This window comes from Stegostoma tigrinum, chromosome 34 (assembly GCF_030684315.1).
Source record: "Stegostoma tigrinum isolate sSteTig4 chromosome 34, sSteTig4.hap1, whole genome shotgun sequence".
NCBI classification, from domain to species: Eukaryota; Metazoa; Chordata; class Chondrichthyes; order Orectolobiformes; family Stegostomatidae; genus Stegostoma; species Stegostoma tigrinum.
This window is the reverse complement of record NC_081387.1, coordinates 25,764,695-25,784,655: the sequence shown is the minus strand read 5'-3', so window position 1 is coordinate 25,784,655 and position 19,961 is coordinate 25,764,695. Positions and strand designations below refer to the sequence as shown.

At 51.1% G+C, this 19,961-nt stretch overlaps 2 protein-coding genes across 4 annotated transcripts in view; one reads left to right on the top strand and one right to left on the bottom strand.

Annotated features, from left to right (window-relative positions):
* Positions 1–19,961, top strand: part of LOC125450601 (uncharacterized) — a 506,390-nt gene that overhangs the window by 314,769 nt on the left and 171,660 nt on the right. The gene's annotated exons all lie outside the window — the stretch shown is intronic.
* The window catches only part of LOC125446346 (butyrophilin subfamily 1 member A1-like), a 79,479-nt gene continuing 66,008 nt past the window's right edge, over positions 6,491–19,961 (bottom strand). For all 3 annotated transcript variants that reach the window (XM_059639768.1, XM_059639769.1, XM_059639771.1), the window contains one exon: positions 6,491–7,161. In XM_059639768.1, coding sequence (XP_059495751.1) covers positions 6,632–7,161 — 530 coding nt within the window. In that variant the 3' untranslated portion in view covers positions 6,491–6,631. The remainder of the gene's footprint in view (positions 7,162–19,961) is intronic.

Here is a 19,961-nt window from a genome sequence, read left to right as displayed (position 1 = left end):
TGGACCTGTGGGCCTTCGATCTGGTCGGGGGGTAACGACTGTCGCTCCTCGGGCCTGGCTATTCTGCTGCGGGGGCGCAACTTCACCATCTCTCAAGTTCAGGAGGTGGTGGGGGGGGCGCCTCCTAGTGGCTGACATCACCTACAGGAACGCTCCCCTGAGGCTGATCATCGTGTACGCCCCAGTGGTACGGAGTGAGCGGTTGGCCGTCCTGCAGCGGCTTCCACCCCTGCTGGCTACGTCCAGGCCGGTCATCCTAGGCGGAGACTTCAACTGCATCATTGATGCAGATGGAAGATCCGGCGTGGGGACAGCGGGTGGGGGGAGTCAACGGGACGTCACGTCCAGATTCCTGATGGGCACGGTGAAGGACGCCAAGCTGCTCGATGTCTTCAGCACCCCTGCAGACGGAGAAGAGCGGAGATACACCTGGTCGTGGCCAGACGGGTCTATCCGCTCAAGGATAGACTTCCTGTTTGTGTCACGGGCGTTCGCGGTCAGGTCCACCGGCGCTGAGCCGGTGTTCTTCTCTGACCACTGCCTCCTGCTGGCCGACTGTCATTGACAGGACGACCAGCAGGCCGGCAAGGGGACGTGGAAGCTCAACAGCCTCTGTTGACCCGAAAGAACGTCGAGGAGCTTAAGAGGGAGTACGCTGGTTGGAGAACCGTGAAACCCCTCTTTGAGTCTCCGGGCGACTGGTGGGAGATGGTGAAGCAGAACATCAAGAGGTTCTTTGTCCTCAAGGGTGTTCAGAAGGCGAGAGAGAGGCTGGGAAAGCTGTCGCTACTCCAGAAAAGGATGCAGAACCTGCTCCTTCTGCACTCGATGCGGGTCGATGTCACGGAGGTCCTCCGTGAGGTGAGGGGCCAGCAAGCCTCACTCTTCGCCACGGAGGCCTCCAGGATAAACTTCCGGTCCAGGGTCCGCTCCGTGGAGCAGGACGAGACGTGCTCACGTTTCTTCTTTCAGAAGGTGCACAAAGAGAGGTCTGTCCTTAGCCGGCTGAAGGAGGATGACAGCTCGGTGACATCGTCTCGGCCCGAAATTTTGAGGATCAGCAGATCCTTCTATGCCGCACTGTACGACGCAAACCCATGGACAGCACAGCCTCCGAGTTGTTCCTGTCATCTATCATGGACGTCTTAGACGATGGCACGAGGGAGTGGCTGGACCAGCCGATATCCCTGGACGAGCTGACCAGAGCCCTCAAGTCCCTGGAGAGGAATAAGACTCCCGGGAGCGACGGCTAATCGGTCGAGCTGTATTCTGCTCTGTGGGACCTGGTCGGCCAGGATCTGCTGGAGGTGTACGATAGTGCGCTTCGGGCAGGGGAAATGTGCAAGTCCATGAGGAAGGGCATCATCGCCCTCATTTACAAGAGGAAGGGGGAGAGGGAAGAAATTAAGAATTAGCGTCCCGTTTCACTATTGAACGTGGACTACAAAATCCTGTCCAAGGTCATAGCCAACTGGGTCAGGTCTGTCCTGGAGTCAGTGATTCACCCTGAGCAAACCTGTGCTGTGCCGGGCAGGAAGATCGCTGAGAGCCTCGCGCTCATCAGGGATACGATCGCCTACGTACAGGAGGATGGACACCTGCCTCGTCAGCCTGGACCAGGAGAAGGCCTTCGACAGGGTCTCTCATGCTTACATGAGGGATGTCCTCTCCAAATTGGGGTTCGGGGAGGGCATCCGCAATTGGATCCGGCTGCTCTACACAAACATCGTGAGCGCAGTCTCGATCAACGGGTGGGAATCGGACACTTTTCCCGTCAGATCTGGAGTCAGGCAGGGCTGCCCGCTCTCTCCTGCCTTGTTCGTGTGCTGTTTGGAGCCCTTCGCCGCATCCATCAGGAAGGACGTGAGCCTGAAGGGCGTGACTATCCCAGGCCGCGGAGGCCTACAGGTCAAGACCTCCCTGTACATGGACGATGTCGCTGTCTTCTGCACCGATCGTCGGTCAGTGAGTAGGCTGTTGGACATCTGCAGCCAGTTTGAACTGGCCTCGGGTGCCAAAGTCAACACGAGTAAGAGCGAGGTCATGTTCTTTGGAAACTGGGATGACCGCTCCTTCATTCCCTTCACCGTCAGGACAGACTACCTGAAGGTGCTGGGTGTTTGGTTCGGTGGAGCTGGGGGGTGCACTCAGACTTGGGAGGAGCGTATCACCAAACTGAAGCAGAAGCTGGGCAGGTGGACGCTCCGGTCCCTCTCCATCGCGGGTAAGAACCTGGTTGTCACGTGCGAGGGGCTTTCGGGACTGTTGTATGTGGCGCAGGCCTGGCCTATTCCCTGGACCTGCGCCGCTGCGTCACCCGGGCCATCTTCCACTTCATTTGGGGGTCGAGGATGGACCGGGTCCGCAGAGACACCATGTACAAAGACCTGGAAAATGGGGGAAAGGCCGTACCGAACGCCACCCTCACCCTGACGGCTACCTTTGTGTGCGGCTGCATCAAGCTGTGCGTAGATCCCTAGTACGCAAACACCAAGTGTCACTCCTTACTGAGGTTCTACCTGTCCCCGGTGTTGCGAAGGATGGGCCTGGCCTCGTTGCCGCGGAACGCTCCGAGTAGTTCGACCGTCCCGTACCACCTGTCCTTCGTGGAGAAATTTTTGAAGGGAAACACCTTTGACCACAAGGCCGTCAGGCAGTGGTCAGCACATAGTATCCTCGAGACCCTTCGGGAAAAGGAGAGGGTGGATCCCGTCATGTGGTTCCCCACGCAGACTGCCAACGTCATTTGGCAGAATGCCTCATCGCCAGAACTTTCAAACAAACACAAGGACATTGCTTGGCTGGCGGTGAGAGGGGCTCTGCCAGTGAGATCCTTTATGCATGCCCAGAATCTCTGCGCCACCGCACGCTGCCCTCGAGGTGGCTGCGGCGGGGACGAGACTGTCGATCACCTCCTTCTGGAGTGTGCCTACGCGCAGGAGGTCTGGAGGGGGATGCAGTGGTATTTGTTGAGGTTCGTCCCGAGCAGCTCCGTGACGCGGGACTCCGTGCTCTACGGGCTGTTTCCCGGGATGCACACCGAGACCAACATCAACTGCGCCTGGAGGACCATCAATGCGGTGAAAGACGCTCTTTGGTCTGCCCGCAACTTGCTGGTCTGCCAGCTGAAAGCACTGACCCCGACCGAGTGTTGCAGACTGGCGCGCTCCAAGGTCCAGGACTACGTGCTGAGGGACGCGCTAAAGCTTGGGGCAGCCGCCGCCAAGGCGCCGTGGGGAAAGACCACCATATGAAACCCCTCGCCCAGAATAGAATCAAGGGCCCTATCTGGTAACTGGGCCCAGGTGGCTCCTTCCCCAACTGGTCAGGCGGCCGACGGGGACGGTGCCGGGTGACAACTGCCGGGTATTTTCTTTGCTTTGTTTTTTTCTTCTTTGTTTGTATTTTTTCCTTTAGTTGGTGTAATTACTCCCTGGGTAACCCGGAGTGGCTTGCATGTCTGGGTAGGTGTATAAATGTTTTATTTTTCTGTACATTCTGTGAATAAAGTATATCTTTTCAAATAAAAAAAAGTGACGAAACATCTGGAAACTAACCTTCCAGCTCAGTGAGCAAACTCACATCCAGTAGAGCCAGTGTTTTATGACAATTTATCATCACCTCCCTGTTGTGCCCCCTCTGCCTCTATTTATTAAACACAGATTCCCAGCAGCCTTTGTAACCCCTTTCCTTCATCTATTCTGCTGCCATCAACAAATTCTGCACATTCATCCCCAGGTCCATCTGCACCCCATTTACACTTGTATCTTTTATAACATATCGTCTCTCCTTATCTTTCCAAGTATTCATTTGAGGGATGAGGGCATCGCCAGCTGGGCTAGCATTTGCTCCCCATCCCCGGGGTGGTTCAGAGCCAGCCACATTGCTGTGGGTCTGAAGTCACATGCAGGACACACATGGAAAGGATGGCAGTTTCCCTTCAGGGAAGGACATTCACATTACATCAATATTCAGTGGTTCTTGCTGCTTCTGCTGATGTCCTTCCTGAAAGGACATTAGTGAGCCAGAAACAGCAAGAACTGCAGATACTGGGGAGTCAGGGACAATATAGTGTGAAGCTGGTGGAACAGAGCAGACCAGACAGCTTCGGGGAAACAGGAAAGTTGATGTTTTGGGTCCTTGAGTTCCCAATATCACTATGTGGGGGAATATTCCCGTTTACTTTCTCCAGCCAAGGCTCAACTGGTAACTGTTTTCTGTTTATGGAGAGGAACTAAAGTCCCTCTGAGGGTGAGACTGTTGAATTAATCATCAACAACAAGGAACTGGTGGAGACAGAGAATGTGTCTGTTTTCACTGGTGAAGATGCAAAATTAAATCAACAATATTTGAAAATCTTGAAAGAATTTTGGGGGAGAGAGGAACTGATCACAATACTACTCACTGGAGAAGTTACCAGGAAACCCATGAGAACGGAAAACTGGACCTGATGGCCTGCCTCCCACTGTCTGAATGGCAGTGGCTGCTGAGATAGTGTTAATGATCATGAATCTTTTCAAATTTTTTTCAGGGTCATTCATGTAACACCTCTTGTCAAGGAAGAAGCGAGACAGAAAGCAGGAAACTCTCAGCCAGTGAGCCTAAAGTTTGCCAAATTCTGTGTAAAAGCATGTCCTGCCTGTAGAACAGAAAACCTCAAACCACAAGCTGCTCACTGATTCACTTTAACCTGAGAACCGTGATGCCATTTAATCAGAACAGAAGGAGACCATTCCAGCCTCCAGCTTGATTTGTGTGCAATTACATCATTTAATCTGATTCGTTATGTCACGGCCAATCTCAGGAACACATTCATTATTTTACTTTTGATTGGTCTCTGTGTAAATGTCTGTCAATGTTAATATTTTCTGTAGACATTCACCGCCACCTGGTGGCTACGAATGGGACTTCACGTTTACCCCTGCACCCAACCGCATTACCGCTTTCCGTCACTTGGTGGTGCTCCTGCTTTCTTTTTCTCTTCCCTGCAACCCTTGTTGGAGTCAAAGTGCTGGAGAGTGACTCACCCTGAGGATTCATTTCAGATTTGAAATGTTCACTCTGTTTCTGTCTCCGCAGGTGTTGCCTGACCTGCTGAGGATTTGCAGCTTTTCCGACTTTGATTTCGGATGTCCAGCATCCGCACTATTTTAATTTTTCGGCATATGAGCGATGTCCGTCGCAGATATTTTGTCGCAGTACCATTTATCGCCAGCTGGAGGCGGTGCTGTACCACGTATAACATGGCCGTTCAGAAATCCCATCGGCGTCTGCTACAAACCGCAGTACTATTCCCCGCCGGAAGGTGGCAACATTGCACCAATTATTCTTCTACTGGGATCAAACTGTTGAAGTGCAAATGGGACTCGCTGTGACGAACCCGAGGAACTGGATAATCTTGTGGACCATTGGTAGCGCTCCTGCCCCTGGCTTAAGTCGCTCTTGTGGAATTAATGGCAAAGGAAGTTGTTCTCATGACTCGGCCGCACAGATTGAGGATCATTTTGCAAATCCTTCTTACATTTACCAGGAATGGTGAGATTCCTGGACATGGAATTGGAGCTCCCACAATGACCACCAGTAGCTGCAGGAACTGTAAAAGGAACAATCACACTCAGTTGCTGGGCTAAAACACAAAGTTCTGTAGAAATTCAGCAGGTCTGGCAGTACCTGGGGAGAGAGAAACAGAGTTAACGTTTCCAGTGCAGACGGGCAGTCCGGCATTTCCCCAGAGGGACTCGGTGTGTGACAGGAGCACGGGAAGTGGGAAGTCCTGTCTCATGGTTATTTTCCTCCTTTTTTCCTGATCCAATTCTCTTTCAGTTGTGGTCCTGCCGGGATTGTCTGATCGAAAGAAGCTTTAGCGCTGAATCCCCTGATCAGCTGCAGTTTTATTTCATTCCTCGCTGTAAAAGGGAGTAAAAATCTTGCTCTGTGCAAACAAGATTTCCAAATTCTCCTCCTCTTCGAAGAGATTATAGAATAGAATCCCAACAGTGTGCAAACAGGCCCTTCGGCCCAACAAGTCCACACCGAGCATCCCACCCAGACCCAACCCCCTATAACCCACCCAGTCTACACCCCGCTGAACACTCCGGGCAATTTAACACGGCCAATCCGCCGAACCTGCACATCTTCGGACTGCGGGAGGAAACCTCCGCAAGACACGGGGAGAAAGTGCGAGGTCCGCACAGACAGTGGCCCGAGGCTGGAATTGAACCCGGCACTGTGCCACCGTGCGGCCCCAAATTTGTGCAATTCCTGTCACCAACCAGGGGAAGAGCTAAAAGCCTGGTGCTACACAAATGCAGCTTTGCCTCCCCTCAGTGTTTGGATTTCTCCCTCGGGATTTCATGTTCTGGGCGCAGAGTGAGAAATGGAAACACAGAGAAATCCCAGCTCCAGACTGGGGAGCAGGTGAAGGGAGGGAGGGTGGGACTGAAGCAGCGAGTAAATGAAGGAGAGACACAAGATATTTAATTTACTGTTTATTTTAACTCTCCAACATTTATCCTTGTATTAGTTTTATTTACAGACTGGCTGTGATTGTACAAAGTAAAAGCTGGAACCTCAATGACATGTTTCCGACCCCGACCTCTGACCCTAACCCCGGGGTCAGGTCACGGTGACGTCAGGGAGGCCCCGCCCCTTCGGTGCAGATTCTCAGAAACTGGTTTAAATCCCAACTCCCGAAGAAAGGATAAAGTTTCCCAGTGAATTTATTCCCAGTGAAGGTGTGGAGATGGGACTTGGTGTCCGCGTTGTAAAATGAAACTGTCCCAGACTCATAACTGAGATAAATTCCCACTTTCCCGGGGACCTGACCGACACGGAGAGGGGATTGAGTGTTGTTTATATAAAACTGATCCCATTCCCGCCCAATGATCCAGAATCCATTCTCAGGGATCAGACTGACCCAGCCCTTCCTCTCCACAGACTCTGAGGCCACTCCCAGTCTCCAGTCCCGATTCCCCAGCACCTCCACCTCCCAGTAATGTCTCCCCGATGTGAATCCCTCTGATCCCAGGGCACACTCCCAGTCTGTAAACCTCTTCCCGGTGTCAGGGAGATCCCTCCGGGTCCCGGTCCGTCTCAAACTCTTCAGATCCTCAGACACCTCGAGCTCGGGATTTGCTGTTTCCACATCCAGGGTCAGTGAGACTGGGAGAGAAAATACAGAGAATTAGGGACACTCCGTGTGTGTGTGGGTGGGTGAGGGTGTGTGTCTGTGTGGGTGTCAGTGTGTGTGAGGAATGTGTTTGGGGGGGAGGGGGTGTGTGACGGTGGGGGGAATGTGTGTATGAGGAGGGGGAATATTTGTGTGGGGAGAGAGGGTGGGGCATTTGTGAGTGTGGGGATCATATCGGGTGGAGCAGTGGCTCAGTGTTTAGCACTGCAGCCTCACAGCACCAGGGACCTGGGTTCAATTCCAGCCTCAGGTAACTGTCTGTGCGCAGTTTGCACATTCTCCCCGTGTCTGGTCCGGTTTCCTCCCACAGTCCAAAGATGTGCAGGTTAGGCGGATTGGCCATGCTAAATTGCCCGTAGTGTTCGGGGTGTGTGGGTTATAAGGGGATGGGGATGGGTCTGGGTGGGATGCTCCACGGGGCGGTGTGGACTTGGTGGGCTTAAGGGCCTGTTTCCACACTGTAGGGGAATCAAATTGAATCTAATCATATCTTTACGGCAGTGTGTGCAGGTGGGGAAATGTGAGTGGATGCAGGTGTTGGTTGGGGGTGGGTGGCATTTCTGTGTGAATGGGATTTGAGTGTGTGGGGGTTTGGTTGGTTGGATATAGGGGGAGTAATGTGGATTAAGGTTGCGTCTGGGATGGGTATGGATGTGTGGGAAGGTGTGTGTCGGTGGGGAACGTGTGTGTGCTGGGGGGTGTTTGTGGAGGAGCAAGTATGTGGTGGAGATGGATGTCTTTGTGGGCTGTAAATGGGGGAATGAGTGTGTGGGGGGTGGGTAGGGTTTCTAGCTGGGATGGCATGTGTGTGCTGTGAGCTTGCACATGGGGGGGGCGAAGTATGAGGGGCGTGTGTGAGTGGGTGTGTTTTGGGGGAAATGTGTGTGTGGGAAGATAAGGGTGTAGTGAAAGGTCATGTGTGCTGAGGGTACAAGGGTGGATCTAATTGTGGGAATTGGAAGGAGGTGTGGGGTCGGGATGGAATTGTGTGTGCGTGTGTGTGTTTGTGAATGTCGAAGGTGTGTGGTGGGGGAATAGGGAGAAGGCGTGTGCTGGGGGGAAGGGATGTCCGTCGGAGGGACTGTTTGTGCAATGCGGGGGAATGTGGGTGAGTTGGATGAGTTTCTGTGTGGCACGTGTGTGAGGGGTGCTGTGTTTGCAGGAACGTGTGTGTCAGCGGGAGGAGGATGGGTGTCTGAGGTGATGGGTGTCTGGGAGGAATGTGTGTGGGGATGGAGGAGGTGTCAGCTGGTGTGTGTGGAATAGTTGTATGTTCAGACTGTTTAATTTAGGTTGAGTAGTATTGAGTTAAAATAACACATGACCAGGAGCACGACAGAGGAAAACTTTTCCTGTATGAAACAGCGCACATTGCTGTAACTGCAACCTGCCTTTCCCTTGTCTGAGAAGTCACGTAGGACAGACAGCAAAAAGCTGGAGCTGACAGCATCTGTACCCCCTTATCTTCACCGCGTTCCGCTTTAACTGATGAGGCAGAGATTTATAAATTCCTGATCTCACAAGGAACTAAGGGCTACGGGGAGAGTGCAGGGAAGTGGAGTTGAAATGCCCATCAGCCATGATTAAATAGCGGAGTGGACGCGATGGGCCGAATGCCCTTACTTCCACTCCTGTGTCTTATGGTCTTAATTAATGTGTATCATTTGCCGAAGTAATGACCGTGACTTGCGAAAACACAGTACAACTGCAGTTTGTTTGAACTTGTTTGTACAAATTCTGCTTTTTTTGTGCTTGTCAGAGTCTTCGGAGCTGACCGTTTGTCAGCATTGACTCCCCGTGATATCATGAATAAAATCCATCCTATCTCGTAGTCTGGGCCTTTGGTGTGTGACCTGATTGAGTGACTTTGACATTCTGGCGTAGCCGGCAGGATTCCTGTCTCCATATACGATGCTTATATGGGATCCGAACAAATCGATGAAAAGGAAGTGAGAGAGGGATTCAAGTTTCCCCAGCAGTGACCCACAATGTGCCGCCCTGATCCGATCTCGGGGTGACTGGAGAGACGGGACGGGCAATGCCACATGTGGAAACAGAAACTCGTGACGAAATCCTCAAGTTATAACACATGAACTGTTGAGACAAAAGAAAGAGTCAAGGAGACTTCGAGGACTGAGATAGAAAGAGATCTCAGGGTTGGGAAGGGCAAATCAGAACATAGAAACACAGAGAGTTAAGGTGTATAACTATAAAGTATTAACATGCATTTGAATCCAGAGTTTGATTCCTTCAGAAGTGGGATTGTTAAAGGCGATGGGCACCAGAATGGGAAAAGAAGCCAAGAATCCCGAGGAGGAAGAGATCCCCGTGAGGATGAAGAAGGAAGCCATGAAGAAGATCAAGGAAACCATGAAACAAAGAAAGATGCTCGGGGACGTGCTGGTCCCTCCAGGATCACCCGCCGATAAGGTTTGGCCAGAAACTGGAGACAGCAGGGACTCGGTTATGTTTTCCAGTAATGTGTATGAGTGCTCACAGACTTCATTGCTATATTTACGGATACTTGGGAATCCTCAGCAGTTGTGGCACTTGAGCAGCACGGACCCCGAGCCATCCAAACCCTTTTAAATTGCCTTGATCCTCACTGCGCCTAAACTGGCGAACCTGACCTGGCAGCAGCAGGGATGGGACAAGATTCTTACGTCTCTGACCAACATGGATCAGCAAGGCTTGTTTACAAAAAGATCAAGGGAACTGAAAGGCCAGTTTGTCCAGAGGCTCAGATCTGGAGCTGACAGAGGGAACCAATGAAAGCCCCATGATGGTGACTGTGGTCGGAGATGGCAGGGAAGAGACAGAGAGCAGGATGTCTGCTGGCGATGCGGGCAGAAAGGCCACTGGGTCAGGGACTGCTGCAGCGGGGCAGAAGGGACCCGCAGAATAGACCAGAAACAGAGTGTCCCTTTTACACTGAACAGCCCTTTCCCTCGGGGCAATTGGAGGGCCACAGAGGGGCAGAAATACAGGCTGCAGTGATCAGATTATCCTCTTCTCCCCAGGAGGACCCAATGGCAGAACCAGAAACTAAAGGGAGATGAGGAAACTTTCTCATTGATTCTGGCGCGACAATTCATATGTGCCCCCTCTCTGCAAATACCTTGTATTCCTAAAAAGATTTCTACTGTAGGAGTAGCTGGAATTCCTGTGGTTGAGGCCCTGTCCCATCCCGTGCCGATACAAATTGGAGATCACAGTGTGCGTGAGACTTTTGTTTGCGAAACATTCCCCAGTGAGTTTATTCGCGACGCCAAGCGCTTTGCCAGTTAGGGGCCACGATTCACTGCACTCAGCAGGAACTATTTCTCAAATTGCTCGAACTTTCAATTCCACAAGCCTACAGCAAGCTGCTCAAAGAAACGGAAGCTGTAAAATCTGAAACGGCCGTTTTGTACTGTTAGCAACTACGGAACAATCCCTTTGAGAAAATGCTGAGCTGCAGCTCTTGCAGACAGGAGTGATGAGTGTTGCATCTGTTCCCTCCCAATAGATTGCTCGCTAAGACCCATTAATTTCTGACTCCGAGGATTGCGCGAGAAAAGCTATACCCTTCTTATACATGTCTGATACCCTCTACTTTGGGGGAAAGATTTGTTTCAGCTCCTTGGGACTGGGAGCGGTGATTGATTTGACTCACACACAGGGCTCCTTGTTTGCAATGGGTCCCGAGACATTCTCTCATGTCACTTTGGCCGTAACGGGCCCTGCGACCCCTAAACTGATTGGGCCCATGTTAAAGGGTTTAGGTGGGGAAAATCCTCTGCGCATCGAAAAGGCACCTCTTGACGCTTTTGGGATTGGACTCAGTAACATCCTTTCGGCTCACTCGGGCTGTATCAGGATCCTGCCTGGGAAATGGGGAGTGACATTCTGTCCATTGGTAGACTTGTATTTTCCTCTCCTCCTGCAGACTGTCCCTTTCTCCCTGTGGGCACTGCACAAAAACCACGTTGGGCCCGGTCTCCTCAGCCCTGCCACTTCGAGTGGATGTTCGGGCCGGGGTTGTCCTGCCCTCTATTAAACAGCACCGTTTGTCAAAGGGAGGCAGAGGAGGGGGTTAGGCCGGTCATCGAGGGGTTACTCACTCAAGGCGTTTTGTGCCTGCCCATAGCCCCTACAACACTCCGTCCTGCCTATCCCAAAGCCTGACCAGGAGGGCGAGTGGCGCTTTGACCAGGACGTACGCACCATCAGCCAGATTGTAGAACCCCTCACCCCTGTAGTCCCTGACACCAATGTGGGTCTGTCCTCCCTACCCCCAGGCCTCCTGTTACACAGTCATTGAGCTCTGCTCAGCTTTCTGTTCTGTTTCTCTCCATGAGGACAGCCAAGATCACTTTACATTTTCCGACAGCTGCAGACAGTGTACATGGGCCCGGCTTCCCCAAGGATACACTGACAGCCCGATCGTATATGCCTCCGCGGTCCAAACGGACCTGCCTGGGCTATCATTGCTCGGCGACAGGGCGGTACTGCAATATTACCGATGATTTGGTGGTTGCCTCCCACGATTGCGATGCCTGTCAATGAGACACCGTGGCGATGCTGTGTTATCCGGCCGACAGAGGACACTGGGTCTCCGCTCCAAAACTACAATTGTGCCAGCCCTCGGTGCAATGCCTGGGCTTTGTTCTCGAGAATGGTACCCGCCGACTGGGACCAGAGAGGGTCGAGGTGGGACTGAAGGCACCCAGAGCCGTGACACAAAAAGAAACGCTGTCCTTTCTCAGTCCGGTGAACTATCGCAGACAACGGGTACCTGAATATCAGCGAATGGATACTGGGCTGCAGCAGACTACATTGCAGAGGCATCTGACAGAAATAGACTGGGCTGAAGAGCGGCAACAAGCCTAAAGAGAGCTCAAAATGGCACTGACTCAAGTTCCTGCCCTGGGGATTTCCAATTACAACAAGCCCTTTGCCCTCTATGTTGGTGAAAAGGAGTGTTTGGAGAGTGGCACTCTGGCCCAGGAGCACGGCAGACTCAAAGCGACCGGTAGCATCGTCCTCAGCTCAGCTGCCTCCCGCGGTTAGGGGAATGTCGGGTTGTCAACGAGCTGTTGCCGCCGCTGCTGTAATTTTGGAAAAAATCAAACCCTACTGTTCTGGGCCATAAGTGTGTGACTTTAGCCCCTCATGCAGTCCTACTGCTTCTGAATTCAGCAGCGACACAGTCTTTCACCGCTGCCCGCTGCACTGGGTACGGGGTCATGCTCTTGACCAAACCAAACATTTCCTTTCGGCCAGCACCCACCCCCCTTTCTCCCTGAGAATGGGGAGACAGATGAAAGTGAACACGACTGCCTGCAGGTCGTTGATTCTGTCACATCTCCCCGCCCTGACTTACACTCCACTCCCTGGACATTCCCGATTTGGTGCTTTTCGTCGATTGTTCCTCTTACCGGCCCGATGACACCGCCACACTCGGGATGCAGCCATCACCCCTTTTAAATTACTGGAAGCCTTTGCTCTGCCCCTGGCACCTCCGCACAAGCAGCCGAGCTGTTCGCGCTCACCAGCGCTTGTATTCTCGCTGAGGTTTGGACTGCTCATACCTACACTGATTCACGGTGTGCATTCGGAGTTTTGGGACCATGTGTCAGCACTGTGGATTTATCATCTCCTCTGGTAAGCCCATCCAGCATGCCCCCCTGACAGGTAACGTGCTCCGAGCCATCCTTCTCCCCAGGAGGCTAGTCATTATCAAGTGCGAGGCGCTCACACAAGCGCAAGACGCAGTCTCGCTCGGCGATGCTGCCGCAGGCGAAGCGGCTCAGACAGCTGCTCTATTCCGAGCAACGGTTTTTTCCTCTTTCCTCGTCAAAAATTGCCTCAGGCCATTGATTTGTTGGTTGCAATACAGGCCCAGGGAGGGCCCAGTGAGTTCGGAAAAGTAAACTGGGTTCAGCATGGTTTTGTACAGGATTCAGGTAATCTGCTGGACACCCCGATGGCAGGGCGGTCTGCCCAAAAGGGCTCCTCCATGCACTTGCCCTCCTGGCTCATGGCCAAGGGCATGTAGGAAAAGCAGGGGATGCTCCAACAAGTTACCTAGCAGGGGTTTCCGCTGGGAATGACGACAGCTATTCAGCAGGTAACTGAAATTTGTAGTATTTGCCAACAGTATAACAGAGGAACGACCCCCGCCCGCAAGCCCGAATTGACCACTTGCCAGTCCCGGCAGGACCCTTTGGAAATCTGCAGATAGATTTTGTGCACATGCTGGCCTCTGGAGGGTTTAAATACATATTGGTGACAGTGGGTATGTTTCAGAATGTTTCAGAGGCTTTCGCAACGAGAAAAGATGATGCCAGGTCAGCGGTGAAATATCTAATGAAAGACATCATCCCATGGCTCGGAATACCCGTGAGAATAAATAGCGTTAAGTGGGATGCACTTTACAGGAAAGGTGGTAGTGGCTCTGACTCAGGGAATGGGGTACAAATGGAAAGTGCACATACCCTATCAGCCCCAGTCCTAGGGAGTGGGAGAAAGGATCATGGGGCTTTTAAGAATAATCTGGCTAAATTGTGCCAGGAGGCTGGGGTAAAGGGGCATGAAGCTTTACCCATGACCCTACACACCCTAATTTAATGGAACGACAGGCCTGATCCCATGGGAAGTTTTAACGGAAAACCCATGATCAGCGGCACCAGGCCCCCCATTATCGGGGCGGATGTTGCACTAACAGGGCTCGATGAGAAGACCCTGCAGTATGCACAGGCCCTGAATGAGGCAGCTCCGCCCAGTCACGCAAAGGGAGGAAACGCACTGCCAAAGCCCAAACAAGGGAATCCTCATCCATTCAAACCCGGTGATTTTGTGCATATCCAATCACTCGAAAAAGGCTCTTTCTCTCCGAGGTGGGAAGGACCCGATCATGTATTACTGATAACCAGCACAGCTGTCAAAGTGAAGGCAAACCAGACTGGATTCACGGGATCCATTATAAACCAGGGTCCGGAACACGGTGACAGGACTGCCCGGGGGGAACGGACAGTGAGGTTCCTGGTGTTTGTAATACATGGACTATTTGTGTGGGGTGTTGTGTCGGATCACATGGAACAAACCCCTGCCCACAACTCATTTCTGTCTTTAGGCTATGAATATGCAATGCATTTAAATGTCTCCCCTTGCTGGGTGTGCAGCCACGTTCCGATTCACTCAAAAGGGGGCATCCCATTACGGCCAACCCCCTTCAATGCCTCCGAAGTGGTGGAGTGGGTATTAAAACAGAATAGCATACCAGCCGGGAATCGGGACGGTTTGCAGCCTGAAGCTGGGCACTATCCCGTTATCACCGACACAGACAGGCAGCAGTGGAAGTCTATGGGGTACCCCCTCACCACTTCCATGGGATGGTACCAGCCCGATTATCGCAACATCTTCTCCTTGTCACCGGTTTTTGTGCTAACTGCTGAAAACAACCACACGGCCCCATTTGTCTCACTGAAACAACAATATGAGGAAAGGGTATCCCCAGGGATAACAGCCATTGCTCCCAATATTATAATGTCTCTATTTTCCCCTCACTCTTTCTGATCTGAGGGGCTCGTAACTGCTCTCTCCTTGCACAGGGCTCCAACAGTGTTCTTACTACTCCCAAAGCCAACCATTTGGGCAATTTTCAACAAAACCGGTGCCCAAAATTTATCACCCATCACAATCCCTTTCATGGCACATATTCTGTCTGTGGCTCAAAAGCCTGCGCCTGGCTTCAGCACCACCACACCACCCCACCCTCCCCCACCTCGGGTTCCTGTGATCTTGCGTTTATGGTCCACCTTACGCGCCACCACCCGCCTTTACACCAGAACCCCCGGATGAAACGACGCAAAACGGCTGTAACCAAGACCGAGCATTTCTTCATTTACAGTACGGGGAAAGCAGCCCAGGAAATGATTAACGGCCTCAGCCCTCAAGAAATTGGCCAATGAAACTGCCTCTGCTCCGGAGAAAACATACCGGGCCATTTCCCTGCCATCTGCTGAACTTGTGGTGGTGCTAACAGTGGCCCCACAGAATAGGCTGGTTGGAGATCTTGTGCTGGCTGAAAAAGAGGGTATTTGCCCAGTTATCGGACTGGATTGCTGCACCTACATCCCAGATGAGCCTGAAAACATCACGTGCCTATCAGGTCATGTTCAGTGAGCTGTCAGAAAAATAAAAGTGACAGGGAATCAATTCCACAGCGACAACCTCCCGGGGTCTGAATGGTGTCCCTTTGGGACTTGGTGGAGCACCCTGGCCCACTGTGGGATCATACGCATCCTAGCGACCAGCCTAATATGCACCATCCTCCCCCAGGGGCGACAAAGCCCTGTTCCCATGTTTCCCCGTTACATATCCAACAGTCCTGACGGTGATGAGAAGGAATGTTTGGGCGTGAGACCTTTTTCCCTGGGGTACGACCCTCCGTTCACAGAGGAAGACTGATGAAGTTGACCTGGGTATCAAAATGGAGGGGAATTGTAATTGTATGTTGACACTGTTTAATTTAGTCTGAGTAGTAATGAGTTAAAATAACACAGGAGTAGGAGCCCAAAGTCAAGAAACTTTAGCATTATGAAACAGTGCATATTGCTGTAACTGCAACCTGCCCTTCCTCAGTCTGAGAAGTCATGTAGGATAGATAGCAAAAAGCTGGGGCCCACAGCATCTCTACACTCTTATCTTCACCGCATTCTGCTTTAATTAACGTATGCCTGGTTGCCTAAGTAATGACCATACCTTGCTAAAACACAGTACCATTGTAAGAGGTAACACAGTGTGGAGCTGGAGGAACACAGCAAGCCAGGCAGCATCAGAGGAGCAGGAAAGCTGATGTTTTGGGTCAGGACCCTATTTCTGAAGAAGGTCCCAACCTCAAACGTCTGCTTTCCTGCTCCTCTGAAGCTGCCTGGCCTGCTGTGTTCCTCCAGCTCCAAACCGTGTGATCTCTGACTCCAGCATCAGCAATTCTTACTATCTCACAGTAAAACTGCAGTTTGTTTCACTTGTTCGTACCACTGTATAAATTCTGCTACATTTTTGTGTTGATCGGAGTCTTTGAACCTGACATTTTGTCAGCGTTGACTCCATGATATCATGAATAAACCCTCCTTGGCTCGAAATCTGGGCCTTTGGTATGTAATTTACTTCAGTTTCTTCAACAGTGTGTGTCAGGGTGATGTTTGTGTGGGGGCGACAGTGACGCGTGTGTGTGTGTGTGTGTGTGTGTGTGAGAGAGAGAGGGTGATGGGGACGTGCATGGGTGTGGGCGACACTGACGTCCATGAGTGTGTGTGAGGGTGACAGTGACATGTGTGTGAGGGCGATGGTGATGTGATGTGAGAGAGTGACGGTGGCATGTGTTCAAAGATGATGGGTGTGAGTTGATGGTGTTTGTGTGTGTGAGGGCGATGGTGGAGTGTTTGAGGCTGATGTGTGTGTGAGAGTCACAATGATGTGTGTGTGAATATAGGTGAGTGTGACAGTTTTGAGAGTGTGAGGGTGATGTGTGTGTGAGGGTGTGAAGATGCGTGCGTCTGGTGATGCATCAGTGACAGTGTCACCCTCACACACATCACAGTCACTCTCACACATGCATCACCCTCACGCACGCTTCACCCTCACACGCGTCACCATTACCCTCGCACACACATCCCCCTCACACACACATCCCCGTCATTCTCATCAACACGCCACTGTCTCTGTCACTCACGCAACTCTGTTACTCTCCACACACGCTTCACCATCACTCCTCACACACGTCACTCCTCACACAGGCGACACTCCTCACACACATAAACATCGCATACACATCACCCTCTCATGTTCGTCACCTTCTCACGCCTGGATAACCATCACACTCTCACACACACAAGTGACATATGTGTGTGCGAGTGACAGCAGCGTGAGAGAGTGACGGTGCTGTGTGACTGTGTGAGTGCAAGGGTTCTGTGTATGTGAAAGATGGTGACGTGTCTTTGAGAGAGAGTGACAGCGATGTGTATGAGGGTGACAGTGATGTGTGTGAGGGTGATGGTGGTCTGTATGTACATGTGTCAGAGTGTGACGGTGGTGTGAGAGAGTGCAGGTCATATGTGTGTGTGTGTGTGTGTGAGAACGCGATGGTCACGTGTGTGGTGCGAGAGACTGAGAACGACGGTGGTGTGTGTTTGTGTGAGACGGCCTTCCGAGTAATTACAGATGGATAATCAATAAGGGTAGTAAATGCTGGCCTGGCCACTGATACCCACATCCCATGAATACATTTTAAAACCCCACTATATATATTTAAAAAGCTCTTGCTGTAAGGTTTTATATTGTTCGCTCGTTTGCCCTCATAGTTTATTTACTCCATATTTATTATCTTTCTAGTCCTCCTTTTCTGGATTCTGAATTTATCACTGACTTCGGGGCTATCACTGACTTTTGCCTCCTTGCTTTCTCTTTCAAACTTAAACCTCTCCTTCACTTCCTTGGTTAGCCATGATTGATTTATCCCTTTGTTGAGAATCTTTACTCCTTCCTTATGGCATGGCTCCTGATAGGGGTCTGCACATAACTCCTACAAGTGTCTTCTTTCTCTGGCTGTTTTTTACCTCCACCTCAATGGACTCCACATCACCGGAGCCTGAATCAGCTCTCCAATATGTCCTGAGATAACAAGGTGTAGAGCTGAATGAACACAGCGGGCCAAGCAGCATCAGAGGAGCAGGAAAGCTGACATTGTGGGTCCAGACCCTACTTCAGAAATCCACTATGTCCTTCTCCTTTATGAATACTTTGCATCAGTGTTCATTCAGGACCTCAGCCATTTCCTCTGGCTCCACACAAATTCCTTCCTTTGCCCTTGAATGGAATTGCCCTTTCCCGAGTTACACTCTTGCTCGTTATGTATGTTCAAAATACATTTGGGTTTTCCTTAATCCTGTTTGCCAAGCACATTTCTTGGCCCCTTTAGCCCTCCGAATTCCTTGTTTGAGTTCTTTCCTGCTATTTTGGATTGTTTGCAGCTTCTTTCAAGTTTTCTTATTTATGCTCCCTATTTGTTTTCATCTAAGTTCTCAATTCCTCTTGACATCCAAGGTTTCTGAACCTTGCTATCCTTATGCTCTTTTTTTCAGGAAGATGTTGGGATGTCATGTTGTGGTTGAACAAAACACTGGCGAGGCCACTTTTGGAATACTGCCTACTCTTCAGGTCGCCCTTCAATAGGAAGGATGTTTTTAAACTTGAGAGGGTGCAGAAAAGCTTTACAAAGATCTTGTCAGGATTGGAAGGTTTGAGTTACAGGGAAAGGCTGAAGAGGCTTGGGCTTTACTCCCTTGCGAGTCGGAGACTGAGGGGCGACATTATAGCAGTTTATAAATTCATCAGGGACATGGATAGGGAGAATACATAAGGTCTTTTCCTTCGGGTGGAGTAGTCCAAAAGTAGAAGGCACAGGTTTAAGATGACAGGCATAGGTGAAAAGGACCTGAGGGGTAACCATTTCATGCAGAGGATGGTGTGTGAGGGAACGAGTTGTCAGACGAAGTGGTGGAGGTGGCTACATTTAAAAGGCATCTGGACAGTTATACAAAAAGAAGAAGTTAAGAGAGATATGGACCAAATGCAGGCAAAAGGGACGAGATTAGATTAAGATGAGAGAATGGGAACTGCAGATTCTGGAGAATCCGAGATAACAAAGTGTGGGGCTAGGTGAACACAGCAGGTCAAGCTGCATCTTAGGAGCACAAAAGCTGCGTTTCAGGCCCAGACCCTTCATCAGAAAAGGGCGATGGGGAGAGGGTTCTGAACTAAATAGAGAGAGAAGGGGTGGCGGACTGAAGGTGGATAGAGAAGATAGGAGGAGAGGAGACAAACAAGTTAAAGGGGCAGGGATGGAGCTTGGAGAGGTCAGTATAGGCCGGGAGTTAGGGAGGGGACAGGTCAGTCTGGGGAGTACGGACAGGTCAAGAGGGCGGGATGAGGTTAGTAGGTACGAAATTGAGGCGCAGCTTGAGAGGGGAGGAGGAGAGTGGTGAGAGGAAGAACAGGTTAGGGAGGTGGGGATGAGCTGGGCTGGTTTTGGGATGCAGTGGGGGAATGGGAGATTTTGAAGCTTGTGAAATCCTCATTGCAGCCCAATGGGCTGCAGAGTTCCCAAGTGGAATATGAGTTGCTGTTCCTGAAACCTCCCCACCTACACACACCTCTCCAGGCTCCATCCCCATCCCTTTAACTTGCCTGTCTCCTCTCCACCTATCTGCTCTATCCACCTTCGATCCGCCTCCCCCTCTCTCCCGACTTATTTCAGAACCCTCTCCTCATCTCCCTTTTCTGATGAAGGGTCTAGGTCGGAAACGTCAGCTTTTGTGCTCCTAAGATGCTGCTTGACCTGCTGTTTTCATCCAGCCCCACACTTTGTTTTATTGGCTAGATTGAGATGCCTGGTTGGTGCAGATGAGGTGGACTGATGGCTCTGTTTCGATGTTGTATCGCTTTTCATGAAAAATGTGAATGAAATGTGGATGAAATTAATAATTAACATCTTTCTCACAGAAATTATGTGTCCTTGCCTATGAGTATTGTTTTCAAGAGAACTGAACCAAATGACTTGGCTACCACCTGGAATATTGGGACCAGGTAGGGGGAGATATGCAATCCAATCCCCAACATCTGGTCTTTCTGAAAGATCACCTGAGAGTCAAGAATGCATGGCATGGTTTTGGGATCCCAGTGTGATGATGCAGAGTGATTGTTCCATCTGAAATAACGAACATCA